This window comes from Periplaneta americana, chromosome 1 (assembly GCF_040183065.1).
Source record: "Periplaneta americana isolate PAMFEO1 chromosome 1, P.americana_PAMFEO1_priV1, whole genome shotgun sequence".
NCBI lineage: Eukaryota > Metazoa > Arthropoda > Insecta > Blattodea > Blattidae > Periplaneta > Periplaneta americana.
In genome coordinates, this window is record NC_091117.1 from 53,679,583 (window position 1) to 53,700,966 (window position 21,384).

Sequence of the window (21,384 nt, forward strand, 5' to 3'; positions counted from 1 at the left end):
TGTACATTTCATTTCTGGTAGTGTGAAAGAGAAGGCCTTAGAGCCTTAATTCTACCAGAATAAATAAATATATAAGATAAGTGACAATAGTGTTGTTGCATAAATCCTTAGCCCATTGTTATCATAATGTAAACACTTTCTTCCATACTTAACATTAATGAACACAAAATCTCTACTTTGCCTGCTCATCTAATGTTTGCCTGTGGGGAGGGAAATGCTGCTAGATGCAACTCTGGCCTTGTATCTTTTACATGCTTCACTAGAGATGTCAGAAATCGATTCTTTGTTTCCAACAAGAGTAAACTGTGACATCATACTAATTATAAGTGTAAATCCTATTCTAAGACGTTTATAAATCTTTCCTCGATTTTCATAACAGAAATACCACTACTTAACAGTGTTGTTGTTATTTAGTCAACTGTCCGAAGACACAAGTGACACCAACAAGGCTTCACTCATTAGGCAACAAGGCCAGGAGATAATGGGGTAGGGAGGCCAGTTCCTTTTCACCTCCATTGCACATATTTCCGACTAACTACATATTACACTAATTAGACTTCACATGCATACAAACAATTGTTCTTTCTCTGACACATATCGTCAAGTGAGATGTACTGCCTGATAATATATATACATATCAGTCAGAACCTCAATCAGAGGTATACTTAACATTTATATACTAAATAACATTTTTAAAAGATGTTGTTGTTTAGTCAACTGTATGAAGACAGATTTGAACCTCATAAGTGATTCAGTAAAATCCCTCGTAACCGGCACTCAAAGAACTGGCAATATCAAAACAACGGCACTTTTAGCTGCCCCCCAAGTTTGAATGTGCCACACTGTCAGTCTGGGCCATCAGTTTTGTCACATTAAGAAGTTTGCACGAACTTTCGTTTTCAGAGAATATTCGAACCTAAATTTAGTGTATTATTTGTGTTCTGTGATGTGTTTTAATAAAGAAAATCCACATAGTTTTTATGTTTTAGTTATGTTCGGGCTGTCACTCTTGCCACATTAAGAAGTTCGCACGAGCGTTCGTTTTCAGTGAATATTCGAACCTAAAATTAATGTATTATTTGTGTTGTGTGATGTGTTCTAATAAAGAAAATCCACACAGTTTTTATATTTATTCAGTTATGAGCAAGTGATAGAGAAATAAGTTTCACATGGCTGCAGTTTCAACATTTGGCACCATGAAATAGAACTTTTTTTTTTTGTATACACAGGTATTTATTCAATTAACCGGCAAAATCTTGTATCGGGAACTAGCCTGGTCCCTTTGGTGCCGGTTAAGAGGGATTCTACTGTATCAATAAGGCAAGATATAATTTACATCTGACTCTGATATCAATTGACAATTATTAGTTTTTAATACAGTTATAAACATAATGTTTACTAGTTCTCAAAGGAAAAAGATTAAACAGGAAAAAACTGAGACGCAATTTTTTTACGAGTCTTGAGACAATATGTTGACTGCATTGCATCATCTACTATGTTTGTAATTGGCGCATGTGCAGGAAATAATTTTGGGGTTTGCTATGGTGATGATAATGGAATTATTATATTTTGTGATATCTACAGAGTAGTAAATGAGTTTTGGTATGTTTAGAGTTTCTTGTAATGAATTTCTGAAAGAGAATCAATGATATCGTGTCCTCTGTTAGAAGGATAAATTGATAAAAGATTTCACTATGAATAAAGTTTAATGAAAAGCATAACAAAACTATGTGTTTGTTACTTTGAGTGTTTAGGTCTATTATAATCATTTTCTGTAAAATATTTTAATGGTATTTCTAAAATCAATATATTTGTAGAAGTCGGATTAAAACAATTTCAGTACTGAAACTTAAAGAGGGGAGACAGACCAGAGCCACTTAGCATTGTCGAGATTAATTTAAATTCTAAAAAGCTAAGAAAGATCTCTAAAGAGATTACAGATCATAAGAAATCACATTTATAACACACTTGTCAATGAAGTCATTTGCAGTCTTGCACTCCATTATTTTTGTGCAATGTCATCCTCTTGTAGCAATGCTGTGCATTTTTTTGTGTGTTCCACGTTCATCTCTCCATTCGATGTATGGTGTATAATGTTTTACAAATATAGTTCACTCTTAGAAAACTGGAAAATATTATATACAAACTAAGGGTAAAAATATACAGTATCTTACTGGTGTAGGAGGATTTTCTTTCAGAAAGTTGTTTAGCTCAGTGACTATAGAAGGCAGACTGGCTGGCCGTGATCTAACCATGGCCGCACATTCACCCAGTTGTGGAGATAATGGTAGTACAGAATTGGCTAACTGACGACAAAGAGGGCACCAATATTCTCCCCTAGCAAACAGAGAGAAAAAATGCATCATGTGTAGATAAGATTTATTGTAAATACATTCACAGCTCATTAAATGTATATTAAAATCCCTAATCTCTATATTACTACATTAAATACAAAAATGAAATGATAAAATTAATCAAAACATTACAGATCTACAAAAGAAAATAAATACTCAGTGAATACTTTCTCATTCTGAATTACTATGAAATTCCACTGCACATATATTGTCAAAAACAGAGGCAACCAAACTTCAACACCTAAACAAAACTGAGCTAGCACATACTTTCAAAAGCAGAGATATAAACACTTTACAAATTCGCACGAGAAAGTGTGGGAAAACTTTGGCGAAAGAACCATAAAAAATCAAGAAAAGAAGCTATTATTCTTGTCTGACTAAATTCAGACTATAGCTGTTCATTTGTACAGAATAAACATTTTATAAATAAAAGGACGTACTTTCTATGGACAACTAAACCCGAAAATAGATTAGAAAGACTTATTAAAATTCACTGTACTTCAACAGTCTAAGCTTAAGTAGACTTCATTTACAAAGAGACACAAATTCCCAAATGTGAGTGAGTCATTGGGAAACAACCAAAATCATGCTTACACTATCAAGGACACAAATTTTCGGCATGAAAACACATTTTCATAACACAAAATTTACAGAGGACTAACATACATAGCATGAACAACAAGTTGTTGAAATCTTACTAGTAATTGTAAACATTCAGCACTATAAAAATCTTCAAGAACCAAATACGACCATGTCAGTCTCTACAACACACAGAATGATATACATATCTGCAAAACCTGATGCATATTGTTTGTAGCAATTAATGCTCACCTGTCAACAGCCAGACTTTGCTGCCGCTGTTGACTCCGAAGAGAATGAAGGTATGATTTCAGGCAGTCCAAGTGCAAATGGTGACCACACGTCTGTACATGAACGCCACCTTCCCAACCCAGGTTTACTGCTAACAGCCACGATAACTGGAAAGTCGATTTAGTGTCCTATTAAAACTTTTCAAGAAATTTCCTAATAACAGTAAACGAAAAATAAACTCAATAACTTGGCATTTTGTCACACTTCTTCCACATGCTCAGCTAAATAAGGTGTATCTTCAATTATCGTACACTGGTGACCCAATACTTTGGAAATTAAAGACTGATTAAAGTTCCACTTGATTAGACATACCTAATTTTTGGAAACCACGGATTCGGGAAATACAGCCTTTCAGCTGATAAAAGCAAAAAAAATATGTTTCAAGCCCTTCCAGATCAAAATATCGTAAGTATGAACTCACGAAATATTTATTTTTTGCACGAATTTATTCGAAATTAGTGCTTTTAAGAGAACATTTGATTTTTTAAAACAAATTTTAATTCGAAGTGCCCAAAAGATATATTTATTGGAAGTCAAATACATATGTGCGTGAATTAATACAATAAGCTTCGGTGAAGCCAAGTTCCCTGCGCACTGTAGTGCTGGTAGACATGGTAGTGATTGTAGTCAGCTGGGTTTACGATTTTGTTTTAATTAGGCAGTGAAATTTTCTTAAAAATTATGATTAAAATATAATCTGTTTTGAACTCATATTTATGTAGAACATTTTCAATTTAATATTAGGCCTATATTAAATATTCAAATGGATAATATTATATATCAAGTTTCCAAAGAGCCACTAATAGTATGACAAAATGAAATGCAATGAAATGGTTACAATGAAATTAACAAGTTCATTATAAGATATGATAATTTTATCTCTATGTGACAAGTGCGGCACAAATATAATAATAAAAACTTCAGAATGAATGATTAAAATTTATCAACATACACAGTCAAATTGACGATTGAGTTCTTCCACACGACGGTCAAACTCACTCGCCAAGCTGTCATCTCTCCTTAGAGTCTGTCGTTCCTCCTCACTTGTTGGTAACACTGCTTGGTCTGCACTTCTTCTTTTATGGCCCAATATACTTGTTGCCTGCATAGCAATTATGAATTATGCATTTATTATAGCTATATTTTCCTACCATCATAAAATTTAATTTAAAGAGAGAACAAAACTAATAAGAGGAAACTTATAATCAGCTTGAATCACTGGTGCTTGCACTTTTTTTGTAATATTAAAATAAACATTTTATTTCAACTTGACTCATCTAACCCTTTGTTATATATAATTCTTAATTTTAACAGAAATGAAGCTATACTTAAAATTAATACCGAAGTTTAACACTGTGACACAAAAATATGGTACAAGCATATCACAATAGTTAAACTCAGTGTGGTGGCATACAATATGACAAGACAATAAAGAAAAATTTCCTTACTTGTACTAAAACAACAAGACCCATAGGCTTGTCTTCAGTGCTTGGAGTTGTTTGATTGCATATTACACAGTCATATTCTTTTTTACTGGCCAACAACGGAGTTCCTTCATCTTCATTCCAGTCCATTCCTGATAAACCCTCTTCATCTATAAAAATTAAAGAAATTACTTCGTTACATTCGTACAGGTGAAAATGTATATACAGTAAAATCCCAGTTTAACGTCCCCAATTTTAAGGAATAATCTGTTATGTCCCACCCAAATTGCCATAAGAATAAAGTAATTAATTCCTGCTTTTAAGGAAACCCGGTTTAAGAAAAATCCTGCTTTTAAGGAATAGAGTGGAACCCTGATTATCAATCATCCTATTAACTGATAGCGTATTATCCTACTTTTTTTTTTTTTTTGCTCCTAGAGAGTGTTATTAACTTATTAGTCAATACTAGCCTTTACCCTTACACAGTATGGTCTACTGTTTGAGTTGCCGCGTCGTACTATATAACTCGTACAAAAAATGTCTTCCACAGGTGTTTGACAACCAGACTTACATTAATGAACTTCTGATCCACTTCCTAGCGTGTTAAATACAAGACCATGGAGGAAATTATGAAACTGTACATATTATTCACTTCATTCATAAAAACCTTTTATGGTACAGATTACCCATCTTTTTCGATTAACAGTTCAATCCATCCCCTTTATTACTATGGATAATAAAGGTTCTACTGTACTTTCAAATGATTTTATGATAATGAAGCTTGAAATATCGACTCGACTTTCAATAATCAATAGTACCGGCATATTATGCCACATGGCAGCATTATTCTTTATGGTTTTGCTTTGCATTGCTTTGCTTGTTTTGTTCTCTAGAGTTATGTGGATTCTGTTTCCAAGTTTTTTTTGTCTGTTTATGTTGTTTATGTATCATCCTAATGACAATTAAATGGAAGAAATTAACTACTGGGCAGAAAGAGAAAATAATAAGGGATGTCGAGGCTAATCCTCAAATAACACTATCACATATGGCAAAAAGCATGGTTTGCTATTTCATTATGGGGAATAATGAAGAAGGAACAATAACTTTTCAATGCCGAATTTCAGTGTCGTTTGGGTTCAACCAAACACGAAAACATTCGTGCCATACCATTTGAAGAGTTAGAAAATATTGTAATGAAATTGTAGGTCTAATTAAATGGTTATAATAAAGTTTGGTATATAACACACATGCTAGTGCAACTTATTTTAGCCTTTCCTTCCCATTTTATGTAGATCTAAATCCCTTTAAAAAAAAAAGAAAAAAAAAAGAGAGTAATCCCCCAGAGATTCGTTAAAAGGGGTTCTACTGTATATAAAATGAATGTAAAAAATATTTTCATAATGTTTACAGAGCCATTATATTCATCAAATTTTAATACATGACAATTATCTGTTCAGCTGCTTTTATATGAGTCTCTTTTTTAGCTCATGTTAACAAAATGAGAACATAAAAAATAAATTATTTCTCTAACATCACAAAGTTTAAGATCAATAACACTAAGTTGTGAAATTTTTTTACGCATAATTTAATTTAAGACTTTTTAATTATTTATACCTAGGTACTACACACCTGTTTCCATAGCTTTCTCCATGAACTGCTTCTGTTTAGAAGCAAATTCAGCCATAAGTTTCTGTTGTCTCTCTTTTGCTCTCCGTCTTCTGTCTTCTCTCTCCTTTGCCTCCCTCTCCTTTTGCTCTTCTTCACCTTCCTCTTGTTTCTGAGGCCATAGTCGATTTCGGGTCTCGTGTATACTCTCTCTGAAAATAAAATAAAATTTAGTGTCATACAATAAGCAAAGTAAGAGTTTCAGTATACAGAGATATTTATAAAAATAGAACATTATCATGAGAATAGAAATATTTCTATAACCTGTCTTCTCCTTTATCCACAAGAAAAATAGTTTATTAACAGGTTGATGTTGAGGCAAAATTCATAGACAATATACCGTATTTACCAGCGTAATAGACTCCTCCACATAATAGACGCACCACAATTTTTCGAGTTAAAAAAAATTTCCTGTGTAATAGATGCATCTTATTTTAAACAAAGACCGTTTTAATAATGTCGAAAGTCGTATGATTGGATGCAATACTTATGTTTAAATTCAAGTTTTTAAACAACAATGCATGATACCACTGCAATCCTGTAGGATACAGGGGGGGATCCATTAATTCTTCCCATTGAAGGCTTTAAGGAACCAACCTGGACAAATACCCGATGTCCCATCCCTACCTTCCCATGGTGCAGCTGTTAGTAAGCATAATTTTACAAGCTGAATTAAAGGGAGGGGCTACTCATCAATTAGCCCTGGTCAGCTTGATGAGTTAATGACTGAATTTGGTATAATTTTCCTCTATTCAATATCTAATTCCCTCTTTACCCTTTCCTATCCAGTCTTCTGACTGAACTCTTACTTTCTTCGGCCCCGATGGCATTAGAGCATTCGAGGCCTAAGGATTAATTTCACTTTCCTTCCTCCTCTTTCTACTTTTCTGTTCCTAATGTTGACCTGCTATGGCACTAAAATCGTCCTCCAGTGGCTTAAGGAGGGAAAGCTGGTGATCAACAAGATCTCCCAGCTAGGTCCAATGGACCCGTCGACCAACAGAAGGTGTGGTCCTCCAGACATTCTGGGGGTTGTGTGTGAATGAAGTGGTCACCAAAACGTTAAAATAAGGTGTTCACTTAAATCGGCTACAACCATTCCATTTTCAGGAGATATAAAAAACATCTCAGGACCTAGATTTGTGCTCAAATTATTCTTTTCTTAACACTTAACACATTTAGTTTTGTTAAAGTTTATATTTCTCTTGGCGCAAGTTTTGTGGTTAACAAGAAACAAAGCTACATTATTTGAAAGAAATACAAGATTGATCATACCTGCAGTGCGAGTCCAATGCTGCTATCCGTCGCAACAGTTTTGCAACAAAAAATGGACCGTCACCTATCCGACTATCAGCACTCTCATTGCTGCTGGTACTACTGTTGCCACTACTACTAGTATTATTAGTTTCATCAGGATTGTAACTGTCTGGATTACCAGAAAGATGAGAATGAAGCTTTAGAAGTAAGGAAATTATACTCTCATTTACTTCTACACATTCAGGGCTGCCTGATGTACCAGACTGAAACAAACACAAAATAAATTAGCGCTTTTCTTTTTACATTAATATAACAAATAAAATTAAGGATTCTTAGAAAGTAAAACTATTCAGAGGTAAAATAATCTCCCATTCAGATCTGTGGGCAGGAACTTCTTTCCAAGTATGAGAAATAATAATAATAATAATAATAATAATAATAATAATAATAATAATAATAATAATAATAATAATTTTTTGTTATTTTACTTAGTTATTTAACGACGCTGTATCAACTACTCGGTTATTTAGCATCGATGGGAGTTGTGATAACGAGATGGTATTTGGCGAGATGAGACTGAGGATTCGCCATAGATTACCTGACATTCGCCTTATGGTTGGGGAAAACCTCGGAAAAAACCCAACCAGGTAATCAGCCCAAGCAGGATCGGCAGGCAAGTGCCTTAGCCGACTGAGCTACGCCGGAATAGTAATAAAAGTATTGTACATTATGCTAGTACGAATTTTTTTTATGGAGTGCTTTTTTTAAAAACCTTTTTACAGTATGGTCTACTCTTCGAGTGGCCATACTGTCTAAATTCTATGCAAAATGTCTTCCACAGGTGTCAAAAGAAAACATGTTGTGCTACAAAAAAAACCCAAGCAACTGAGTGGTTTTGAAAGAGGGAAACTGTGGTTGATCTCGCATTAGAATATGAGATGAGAATTACAACTGTGCGCAATTTAATGAAAAACAAATATAAAGTGTATAAAGTATGTAAATCTACCTTTTACTATTTCTATCTTTCCATAGAAAGCTGTCATAAGGAGTTTCCTTGGCCATTAAAAACCAGTCATTGAAAGCGAGATTCAAATCAGTGAACTTTTGATCTACTACTCAGCATGTCAAAAGACCAAGGAGAAAATTACGAAAATGTATTATGCACTTCATTTATGAAAACCTTTTATGACATAGATTATCCGAACTTTTCGATTAACCATTCACTTCACCCCTTTCAGTACCAAGGATAATAGAGGTTTTACTGTAACCTTTATTTTTATTAACATTTTTATCATATGGAGAAAGTAAAATGAGATATTCACCGTAACTTGTCTCCTGTTCTTGAGCAATCCTTTTCGAGATCCAGATGAAGACGGAAGGACTTCAGAAGTGTTATGTGATGCTATGGCTATTTGGTGTTGAGCATCATGCACTGCAGGAGTAGCAGTAGGCATGTAATGGTAACCAGCACCCACACCTATGTCTGTTGAGGCAGTAAGGGCAGTACTGGTGGCAGGTACCATCTCATTGCCTGCGAGAACTGCCAAGTGTTGGGGGACACCAGGCAGTGCAGCCTGACTGGTACTTGGCCCTGAAGTGGAAAATATCACGTCACACAATTATTATACATATTCCAACCCTACATTCTTATCACATCCTCTTAAATTTATGCGACTGTAGGTATTCAATATGGGAAAATACATACTACACTGCTCCGTCGATTTAGTATGGGTAGAATGCTTTTGAGTCTAAAGAGAGCAGAAAATAGTACAACATGGTCTGTTGTTGTGACGAAAATCCAAGTCCCCGCTTACCGGTAAGGCATCGTGTCATGAACACTTTCAAGTCTGAGTATTTCTGACAAAGTAAATATTACTCAACACTTTGAAAATGGCACAAATGTTAAGGATATTGCTGGAGAGACTAAGGTAATATTTATTTATTTATATAATTCATTAATTTGTTCGTTCATTCATTCATTCATGACTTCACTCATTCACTCACTCACTCACTCACATTCTTTCCTTTCTTTACTTATAATGAATTAACAATTCTTAAATACTCATTCCCATATGATCAATTTTTTACTGTTCATAATATTTCTTGACTTTCTTGTTCTACCTCAGTGGTAGTCAATCTTTCTTCCTAGTATATCCCCAAAATATATTTGTACCTCCGAACTAAACTGCACTCCAATTAAGATTTAACAAAAGACTATGATTGATGTTGTACTAAAAATAAATTATTATTATTATTGTTGTTGTTTAGTCAACTATCCGAAGACAGGTCTGAACCTCATAAGTGATACTAAGAAGACCCATTTATGAGGCAACTAGACCAGGAGATAATGGGGTAAGGTGGCCAGCTTCTTTCCCCCTCGATTGCATACATCGCCCACTAGCTACATATTACACTAGTCAGACTTCAGATGCATACAAACAATTGTTCTTCCTCTGACACATATCAAGTGAGATGTACTGCCTGATAATAGATGTACATATCAGCCAGAACCTCAATAAGAGGAACTATTATTATTATTTTTATAATATAGTGGTTATTGATGCAATAATAATAGTAATGATTTACGTAAAATGTTATTCAAGCAAGGAAAAACAAGAGTTGATATTGCAAAAGAAACTATAATATAATGCAATAATTATTAATAAGTATAATAAAATAAATATGTCGGCATTTTTATATATGTTATCAGTGGGATGTCTACTCCTTGAGACAACTACATGTACCACAGATTGAATACCAATGCTCTACCAAAAGATGATGATCGTCGTTAGCAGAGAACTTGCTGCGTGTGTTATATCTAAGTAGGTGAACACTGACTTTCTACTAAATGGATGGAGCAGTGTATAAGAACGTCAGTCTCACTACTTTTCTTTCTTTTTCAGTTAGACACATAGGTTCAGATTTTGATTATATTTGAAGTAAGAAGGCAACTTACGATCTGATTTTAATATATTGATTAAACACTCTAAGAGCACTGCAGGCTCAAAGCCTGAAATCTCATTCTGAAATGGAGTACTTTCATGTGTCACAAATCTACTTACATGATCTCTGCTTTATTTATTTTTTTTTTTTTACTGAAGGAGCCATGCTAAATATTTTTATCGTCCTTAAAGATACACTAAGACATATGACTGTATAAAATGCCAGTAAATTCTTAGAGAATCTACTCCTGAGCAAAATCGTCTTGATAAGTAAATACTCCAAGATGGGAAGTCGTTAAACAAGTAATCCTTTATATCATCAAGTAATTACTTTTGATTAGGCAGCTTTGAACATGTAAACATAGTCCAACATAGATGGTACAAATAATAAAATTATTAACGTTCAATTGTTTCTGAACCACCTCTATTTTCATTTGATTTCCCTATAAAATGCTATCCCATACATTCTGCATTTTCTTTCTCAAATCAATATAATGATATACAATCACATTTGAAGTCTTTCCTTGCTCCATATACTTTTCTACGCCGTAATACTCCGGTAAAAATCTACCATTTCTTCACTTTTGAACTTCAGACATGAATCACCTACTGAGGTCACTTAAAAATTATAGAGTAACTACTCTCCGAAAAGTGAACACTTGACTTGTTATACATACGAAATTGTAAGTAACTACTCTTGCTGAGAATTTGGTCAAGTAATTACTCAAGGATTTCGAGTAAAGAGTAGTTACTCATCATTATACATATAATTCACTGTCCTTTTGTCAGTTTTGAATCTGTTGTCCAATAGCAAAAATAGTACGACTTAGGTAGACTCGTAGATAGGCAGATATAGTAGAAATTCATGCTTACGATAATTAACTGATAATAATAGGCAATAAAGAAATGAGAATGCCAAAGGAAACTAAACCTGCTCACAGTTGAAAAGTTAAACACAAATAAAATGGGATTTGCCAAAATCGAAACCTTGTCCCCTTAATAAGAAGCTGTTAAACGAGTATAATTATAACCTGTTTTATGCACAAAAATGTGTCTATTATTATAAATGAACATAACTCATAAATGAGTACTGAAAAACATTGAACAAAATTATAGCTCTTCATTATAAAGCAAATAGGGAAGCATGTCAGAGAACTTAATATGAAACCACATAATCAGAGCAAAGTTTCAGAGCTCTTTATTTATTCAGTCAGCACAGAGTTGATCTATTTCAATTGTACCTCGTCATACACACAGAAAAGAAACAAAAGACTGACATACAACAGCAAGGCCATTCATGAGTGTGACAACTTCAGAGTCTCAAATCTGAACTTTCACAATCTATCTGATAATCCAACTGACTGTGACCAAACACAAAGAACTATATAAGAGGGAGGTCCAGAAAGTAAGTTTCCCTGGGACCGTTTACAGAAAGGAAACACAATTTCAAGGAAAGATTTATCTGAACAGATATAGCAATTGTTGAGTTATTTTTTTATGTTTTTCCCACTGGGAACGAGACATCTGTCATAACGTGGAATCAACTTTTGTATTCCTGTGCTGTAAAAGTCTGCCGCTTGGGATCGGAACCAGTGTATGGCAGCTGTCTGCACCTCTCTGTTGATCCCACGGTATGACAAATGTCTCAATTCCAGTGGGGAATATGTTGAAAAATAGCTCAACAATTGTGTATGTTCCAATAAATCTTTTCATGAAATTGTGTTTTCTTCCTGTAAATGGCCCATGGGAAACTTACTTTCTGGACGCGACTCGTAGATATATGTTGGATTTATGTTTGAATTTACTCCCATTATGCACTTAGAAACCAGAGAATTCGAACATGAAGCACCAAACTCAAAACATACAAAATCTTGTGAACGAATTGCAAACATATACAGTACTGTATTTTAGATTGGAGTTTATGGCCATGTGTGTATGCAATGTCATTTTGAATCTAATTTTATACCTGCAGTACTTCCACCACTACTATTGTTGGTGAAACCAGCAGGAACCATTTCAGTGCCAGCCAATACAGCCAGATGACGTGGGGTACTGGGCAGAGCTGCTTGAGTTTGACGTGGACCTATAAATGACATTCAAATTTTAAATTATTATACTGTTAAGTTCAGCTCAAGAACTTTGAATTTTAAAACATGACTATAAAACACAGCTGCACAGCCTGCTCTGCTGGTGCTGTTATATATTTTCCTTTTTGATTAAAAATATGGTGACAGAATGGCGGCATGACAATGGAATTAAGAACAGAAATTCGCATGTGAAACTGTCAGTTGCTGGGTTCTGTGGCCAACATAGAGGGGTCACACCACCATGCATGGAGATAGGGGAGAAGCAGTGAGTGAGAAGAAAACAAGAGTGCTTGTTTTGAACTGAACTTGCAGCTGACCTACTGATCCAGAGCTGCACTTGGGCTTGGGTTGGATCCCTCGTTTGGTCTGATTGGTTGGTTTCTTCCGAGGTTTTCCCTAGTCATGGGGCAGATGCCGAGTCCTCGGCCTCATCTCACTTCATCCCCTTTTTTGGTCTGATTACCAGGTTGGGTTTTTTCCGAGGTTTTCTCAACTACATCTCGCCAAAAAAATTGTAATGTTGTAAAATTTTGACTTTTTTCACATCTTAAAGCTGCAATGCTAACATAAGATCTATGGACTACAATAAATGAAATGAAAAACTTCTTCCACCAAGCACTCATTTCCCTCTCACTCACCATTTCTTCCCTGCCTCTGCACGTGATGGTATGATCCTTATGTGCTAGCTACAGAATCCAGCAACTGACAGAATACTATTAAGAATAAATTTGCTCCACAGTAACTTTGTCTGCTATGTAATTCATCAAAAATTGGGACATACAACTCCAGTTCCCTTTAAGGTTAATGAAAAAAAATACATAAAATTCCTAATGGTAATTGATCTCTCTAATGTTAGTTCCAGTGCAGCCATACAAGGTCTGGCCAAAAAGTTTTAAGACAGGGTCACCCCTGAAAAAACAGGATGCACTAGCTACCTACTACTGCTAGTGGTTGAGGGAGGGGGTTTCCTAAAGCTGCAACCGCAACCCTTTGGGACAAACAAATCAACTGCAAACCTTTTGTTGGCGTCAGTGAGTTGCAAGGCCATTGTCGCGTGTGTGAATAACTGAAAAATCTGATCGAAATGAACTGAAACTTTTTGACACCTACAAGCTCGTATCATAACCAGTGATGAGATATGAGTGTATAGATATATCTGGCAACAAATGCTCAATCCTCGCAATGAAAGTCACCGAATTCTTCTTGGCCCAAGAAAGTAAGACAAGTGAAGTCAAATACGTCAAAACAATGCTGTTTTCTTTGGTATTAGAGGTATGATACACCATGTATTTGTTCCCAGGAGTCAAACAATTAACCAATACTTCTACAAAGAAGTTTTAATACGTTTGCACGAGAAAGTGCGAAAAAAGTATTCCATATTGTTTCAAAATCAGAGTTGAATCCTCTACCATGACAATGCACCAATCCATTGTGCCTTCTCCATCCAAGAACATCTGGCTCAAAAAAATCCCCATCCTCGCTATTCGCCTGATTTGGCTCAAGCAGACTGTTTTCCTGACTAAAATGAAACTCAAAGGGTGTAGGTTCGATGACATTCCTACCATTAAAGAGAATATGACAAGGGAACTAAAGTCTCTCCAGGAAAGTGACTTCCAAAGGTGCTTTGAAATGTGGCAGGGATGCTGACAGATCTGTATTACATCAGAGGGAAAGTATTTTGAAGGAGACAAGCACTACTTATCCTGTAAGTGCCTAAATTGTTTTTATATTAAAACTGTCTTGAAACTTTTTGATCAGACCACATAGCTTAATCCTTAACCTTAGAATACAGCTTCATCATATGATAGATGAAAATGTTTTCAGATTCAGATTCTACAGAGTGCTCCATATAAACCTTTACAATTTTAATGAGTTATAATTTCCCTTTGGAAGTCAATACAAACTTGAAACTGGATTTAATGATCTCAGTGACTCTGGAAGAATCTATATTGACATCTCTACCATCCAATTTTGACTATTATAACTACTGTTGGTTATTAGTAATTAGTTCGCAATCTCTAGTTTTTGCAGTCATATCACGAACATTCAGTTCTCAATTCGACAGCATGTTTTTATTGTGAAAATGTATTGGAAGACAAATTCCTTGATTCAAACACAACAGGCATTTCAAAGAGAATTCAGTGTGCATTTTGTTCCAACCAGGCCAACAATTTTATCGATGGCAAGAAAGCTGGAGATAACTGGTTCGTTCCTCAGTGAGGGTGGAAAAAACAGACTTACAATAAGTCAAGATTGTGTTGATGATGTTCGAGGATGTTTAGTTAACTCACCAAAGAAATAACAAAATCATTGCACTGATTGAGCCAGGAGACAGGCTACTCATGTCATATGTCTAAAGATTCCATGAAATTTATAGCTAGCTTCTTCGGTGATCACCTAATCTAAAAAAATTTGGCCTCCCAGATCACCTGACCTGACCTGACCTCTGCGGACTTCTTCTTACGGGGCTAACTTAAGGACAAGAATAAACTGTGGTCACTTGTCGAACTCTGTGAGACCATTAGGAATGAAATCAGCAACGAGGCTACACTTCGGAGAATGTCATGGAAAATGGTACAAGTACAGTTGTGTATGGATGCTGGTGGAAGACATTTTCAACATTTACTGTGAGAAATCTCCCACAGTTACTCTCTAATTCAGAATAGATTGTACACGTCTGCTGTTATTGGTTCAAAGTTGTAAGGCATTTAGTTTGTAAAGGTTTGTATGGATCGCTCTGTAAAGCTCTTGCAGGTCTAAGACAGAGTAACTTACTAGTTCAATTTTATTTAGGAATGATGAGAATTAACTAAATTTTCTAAGACAACTGGTTTCTCAATGTTAATGTCAAAAATTGTTAACATAGTTTAATTTAATAGACACCTTTCGATATTAAAGTGTAGAAAGTCACATCTATTTATCAAATTAAAACAGTAACCAGTACAGTATATAACACATACACCCAAAATGTGTAATCAAAGCACTTGAAAAAATTTCACCTCTATAGCAAGTTAGAAATAAAAAGCTTATAATGATGCATTTTTAACCCAAGCTATACCATAAGAAAACTTATTTTCATTTTATTTTTCATTTCTTTCAGACTAACGAAGAAATATGAAGAAAAATTATAAATAATGCGATGGAGGCATGCTGTTACATAAACAGTGAGAACAATGATGTACTCACTATCCGGGGAAGAAACCACCACCATTTCACCATGAGGCACACTGAGGGCCAGATGATAGTTCTCACCAGAGGAAGAGTCCATGCCAAGTGCTGGTATTGATGATCCTTCCAGCATGAGTACAGAAGTGGTCCCACCACCAGTACTACTACTGACTGGCAGGTCTGACATCTCGCCCTCCATCTCCGATGTCTCCCACTCTATCTCACCTGAAAAATATTTTAATGTATGCTACTTTACAAATCGATGCCATTGTAAAGTATTGTTATCCAGCCTGTATTTCTATAACATAAACAATGGATTAGATGCCTGTATTGTTTCTCCTTTTCGTCATACCATTCCATTATTATTAATATAGTGACAAATCATAAAATTACAGTAATACCCCATTTTAACATTCCTGTTTTTAAAGAATTCCCGATTTTAAGGAACAATTTGTTATGTCCCGTCAAATTATTATAAGAATAATGTAATTAATTCCCTTTTACGGATTTTGTTATAATTAAGCCCGAAATATTGACTCGACTTTCAATAATCAACAGTACTGGCATATTCGAAAGTGCATTTCAATCGATTGTAATGCAGTGCCACAATTCCCGCTTCAGCTAATTAACAGATTGGGATATTTCCGAGGTTTTCTCTAAACCTAAAGCGAATGTCACGTATTCTATAGCGAATCCTCGGCCTAATCTCGCCAAATGCCATTTCTTTATCACCATTCTATCGACATTAAATAACCCAATAGTTGATATAGCATCATTAAACAACCAACAAAAAAAAATATGGTCCCTTAAAGAATCATCTAACTTTGCCGAGAAGTTGAGAAGAACTTTAAAAACACCCAGATTGCTCGAATCTGCACTTTCATTGTGGACCCAAAGTGTTAATTCGGATGCACTGCAAAATTTAATGCAGTCGACAATTTTAGAAAGCACATAACGATTTTCCGAGATTTGTTCATTATGTATCTTTATGTTCAGGCCATAAGCTCTATTAAGCTGTGGATACTGTCCACTTTTCCTAAAATATAAGAGAATAAAGGTGTGACTGTGCACTTTCATATTTATTTATTTTATGACTTGAGTGCGCAAAATCACTGACAACACCAAGCTTCACCCAATTAGGTTTACCACCTTCTTTCTCAAATAACAAGCATGGAAAACGTACAAACAATTGATCGCCTCACAGCTGCAAATTCATGCATTTCTTTCAAGAACATTACACTCAAATTCTCTTTCAAAACATGTTTTTTTTATTACCTGCACAATATTGAGCTGAAATGTTTGTCTACCGTTCTAATTTAATTCCAACTTCTTATTCAATGATAAGTTAGAAAATAACAGTTTTTCAACTTGCTCACTTTACTAGTCATCCTCACAGGATGCCTTGGCACGAATGGCATGTGCTCCACAGTAACTTATAGGGAAGGTACCCCCACCATCTCGTTTCTAAGAGTCAGCCAGTCTTTCTCCCATTGACGTGTCATAGCACGTGCGCCTAAGCAGACAACAAATGTAATCTTTCTGCCACAGTGTAAGAATTTTTATTCTTTCTCTTACAGCACTCAGAAACAAATAATTCTACAATGTTCTTTTTCTGTTGTTGTAATATATATATATACTTACTTACTGGCTTTTAAGGAACCCGGAGGTTCATTGCCGCCCTCACATAAGCCCGCCATTGGTCCCTATCCTGAGAAAGATTAATCCATTCTCTATCATCACATCCCAACTCCCTCAAATCCATTTTAATATTATCTTCCCATCTACGTCTCGGCCTCCCTAAAGATCTTTTTCCCTCCGGTTTCCCAACTAACACTCTATATGCATTTCTAGATTCGCCCATAAGTGCTACATGCCCTGCCCATCTCATACGTCTGGATTTAATGTTCCTAATTATGTCAGGTGAAGAATACAATGCGTGCAGTTCTGTTTTGTGTAACTTTCTCCATTCTCCTGTAATTTCATCCCTCTTAGCCCCAAATATTTTCCTAAGCACCTTATTCTCAAACACCCTTAACCTATGTTCCTCTCTCAAAGTGAGAGTCCAAGTTTCACAACCATAAAGAACAACTGGTAATATAACTGTTTTATAAATTCTGTCAGATTTTTTGACAGCAGACTGGATGATAAAAGCTTCTCAACCGAATAATAACAGGCATTTCCCATATTTATTCTGTGTTTAATTTCCTCCCGAGTATCATTTATATTTGTTACTGTTGCTCCAAGATATTTGAACTTCTCCACCTCTTCAAAAGATAAATTTCCAATTTTTATATTTCCATTTCGTACAATATTCCCGTCATGAGACATAATCATATACTTTGTCTTTTCGGGATTTACTTTCAAACCTATCTCTTTACTTGCTTCAAGTAAAATTCCCGTGTTTTCCCTAATCGTTTGTGGATTTTCTCCTAACATATTCACGTCATCTGCATAGACAAGAAGCTGATGTAACCTATTCAATTCCAAGCCCTCTCTGTTATCATGGACTTTCCTAATGGCATATTCTAGAGCAAAGTTAAAAAGTAAATGTGGTAGTGCATCTCCTTGCTTTAGCCCACAGTGAATTGGAAACACATCTGACAGAAACTGACCTATACGAACTCTGCTGTACGTTGCACTGAGACACATTTTAATTAATCGAACTAGTTTCTTGGGAATACCAAATTCAATAAGAATATCATATAAAACTTCTCTCTTAACCGAGTCATATGCTTTTTTGAAATCTATGAATAACTGATGCACTGTACCCTTATACTTCCATTTTTTCTCCATTATCTGTCGAATACAAAATATCTGGTCAATAGGTGATCTATTACGCCTAAAACCACATTGATGATCCCCAATAATTTCATCTACATATGGAGTTAATCTTCTCAAAAGAATATTGGACAAAATTTTGTACGACGTCAACAAAAGTGATATTCCTCGAATGTTACTACAGTTAGTCTTGTCCCCCTTCTTAAAGATAGGTACGATTATGGACTCCTTCCATTGTTCTGATACAATTTCCTTTTGCCAAATAGCAAGTACAAGCTTATAAATTTCGTAAGATAATGCGCTTCCACCCTCTTGTATTAATTCTGCTGGAATTTGATCGATACCTGGAGACTTATAATTTTTCAGATTTTCTATCGAAATTTCGACTTCAGAAAGTGTGGGTATATAATTATTTATTTATTGAATACTATTGTACTACATTTTTACTGCGGGTTCACGTGCTCAAGTGCTCTAATATACCACTGGGTATATGGATCAGCAGCTAAAAGTAGCACTCCTATCAGCTTCAAAAAACTGCATTATAGAACAAAATACATACTCTATTCTGTAACAAGCTGTATCACATACTGGATTCATTTTCGAAGAAAATATATATATATATATATATATATATATATATATATATATATATGTTTAATTCGAAGTTTCTATTATATTGACATGTAAATTAGAGGCATATGGATCAGCAGCTAAAAGCAGCACTCCTAGCAGCTTCAGAAAACTGCATTATAGAAAAAAATACATATTCTAATGTATAACTTAAACTGTATCACATACTTGGATAAGTAAATTTACAGTTATCTGAAGTGTGAGAACTTGTCCTTTAGCCAAGAATGATCAATTGGCTAAGTATTCTATTTATATGAAAATGTTACACAAAAGAAAAAAAATATTTGACTGATAATCAACATTTACTAAACCTAACCTAACATGCAGCAGACTAAGTTAATAACTTCACATACTGTCGGAACTGTCAAAGACAACAGCTGGTTCAGGTTCGACCTTTATTACATTGATGACAGTGCGAAGATTGCTAGACAGCCAATCTGATTTATACCACGAACTAAGATCTCTGTCCTTGATCTCTTTGGGTTCTGGTCGAGATGTTTGGCACACCTGCAATACAAATTATAAACAGTGAGTTCTATATTCATGAGATGCAAAATGTTTCTAATTTTTAAGGTGACACATAACTTTTATTAATCTTGAGAAGAATTATTACTGTCCCTTGAATAAAGAGTATTATTAAAAGAATGTAATTTTATTTTTGCATACATTTATTTACTTATTCTTTATTACAGTTTATCAAATTAAGGTTGTAAATAACAAACACCACTGCTTCCAGCATATTTATGACTCAAACGCAAGAACTACAGAAAAGATAAAAAAGAAAATTAAGTTATATAGTCTGAAGAATTATCCGCAACTTCATACGAACCAGAATACTGGGGGGAGGGAAGGGGATAAATTAGGAATGGAATTATTAAATGAAACAATGGAAGAAAATGAAACTATGAAGAAGCCATGTATACAAAAAATGGATGACACAATGGTTCCAATGAAAGTTATAAAATAGCTACTGTACTTGAAGAAAGCAGAAAGACCAGGAAAAATAATTATAACAAACTTATCCAGTACTTGTCCGAGGATCAGACCTGGCTCAGTCAGGGCTGAGACAGGAGGGTACACCTGTCAGCATCAGATTCACGAATGCCACCTAGACCACCTGTTAGACTTGAACAATCATCCCACATATATGGGCACATCAAATACAGATTAATGTCGTTATGTTTACAATATGTTTGATATCTACTCACAATTTGTTCTAGGTACCGTGGCTTCAGGATGTAGACTACCTTTTTACCAAGGTATCGGATGTTTACATGTCCCGCGAATAATTGTAGAATCGCCATTTGGATTTCCAAATAATGTTTTTCAATATGTTCCAAAAACGTCCGCATGTTCGAATGATTGTACTAATGATTTTTTGAAAACGGAAGTGCTACCTTTTCACATAATTTATTAGTACTCTGCACTCTGTCTCTCAGCCACAGACATTCCAAAGTGCAGTCGAAAATCTCTACCTCTTGCTAGATGGTATCTTGCATATATTGTCTCCATGTATGCAAAAAGATCTTAGATATCATCTTCAAAACCGTCTGCTATTTAGTCTAAATTATCTTCTACATCTTGCAATGAAACAAGAGGAAGGATCAGAAGGTGATGAAAGCCAATGTGAATGACAACATTTAGGAAATGTTCTTGAAGTCCAAGATTTACTGCGTGATGCCAAATGTTTTAATGAAAAAGAAACAGACATTCCTTTACCATACTATTTTGGAACGAAACCTGAGCGGCATTTATTGCACTAATTTTGAATTCTACTAAGATTAATTGTAGATTTAAATCCGAGATTATACCTTGTGCTGTAGTTTTCAAATGCTGGAATATACTTCTTTACATACTTTCATCTTTTCTAATGGAAAGTGCATATAGGTCTACTGTATAACCGGAAAAATTTTCTCAAACACAATTCCATTGACTATGTTTGATTAGCTGTAAAAATTGAGGAGATATTTTATTATTTATAGACATTAGACAGCTAATAAAATGGACGTAGGCCCTAATGTGGAGTGGACATTGTATCTGTGAACGAAAAATTGTGGTTTAGTTGTTACTCATGGTAGTGAATATTTCTCCTCATCGTTATAGTCGTCTTTCACTCTTATTGTCCTCCACATCAGTATCACTCTGGCCCTATCTTCTATTCCTTTACAAATGCATAGTAGACACATTTTATATCCAATAATAATGTTGT

General features: G+C 34.9%; 1 protein-coding gene across 4 annotated transcripts in view; it reads right to left on the bottom strand.

The window, feature by feature from the left end:
* Ubr3 (Ubr3 ubiquitin ligase) overlaps positions 1–21,384 on the bottom strand; it is a 196,580-nt gene that overhangs the window by 23,618 nt on the left and 151,578 nt on the right. Inside the window, exons 15-24 of one of the 4 annotated variants that reach the window (XM_069820155.1) lie at positions 19,529–19,682; positions 15,852–15,992; positions 12,479–12,595; positions 8,893–9,161; positions 7,589–7,833; positions 6,278–6,465; positions 4,673–4,818; positions 4,177–4,326; positions 3,186–3,331; positions 2,175–2,337 (exon numbers count right to left, since the gene is read on the bottom strand). In XM_069820155.1, the coding sequence (XP_069676256.1) occupies positions 2,175–2,337; positions 3,186–3,331; positions 4,177–4,326; positions 4,673–4,818; positions 6,278–6,465; positions 7,589–7,833; positions 8,893–9,161; positions 12,479–12,595; positions 15,852–15,992; positions 19,529–19,682 (1,719 nt within the window). Of the gene's footprint in view, positions 1–2,174; positions 2,338–3,185; positions 3,332–4,176; positions 4,327–4,672; positions 4,819–6,277; positions 6,466–7,588; positions 7,834–8,892; positions 9,162–12,478; positions 12,596–15,785; positions 15,993–19,528; positions 19,683–21,384 lie in introns of all 4 variants that reach the window. The other 3 variants (XM_069820146.1, XM_069820170.1, XM_069820162.1) reach the window with 3 other exon arrangements.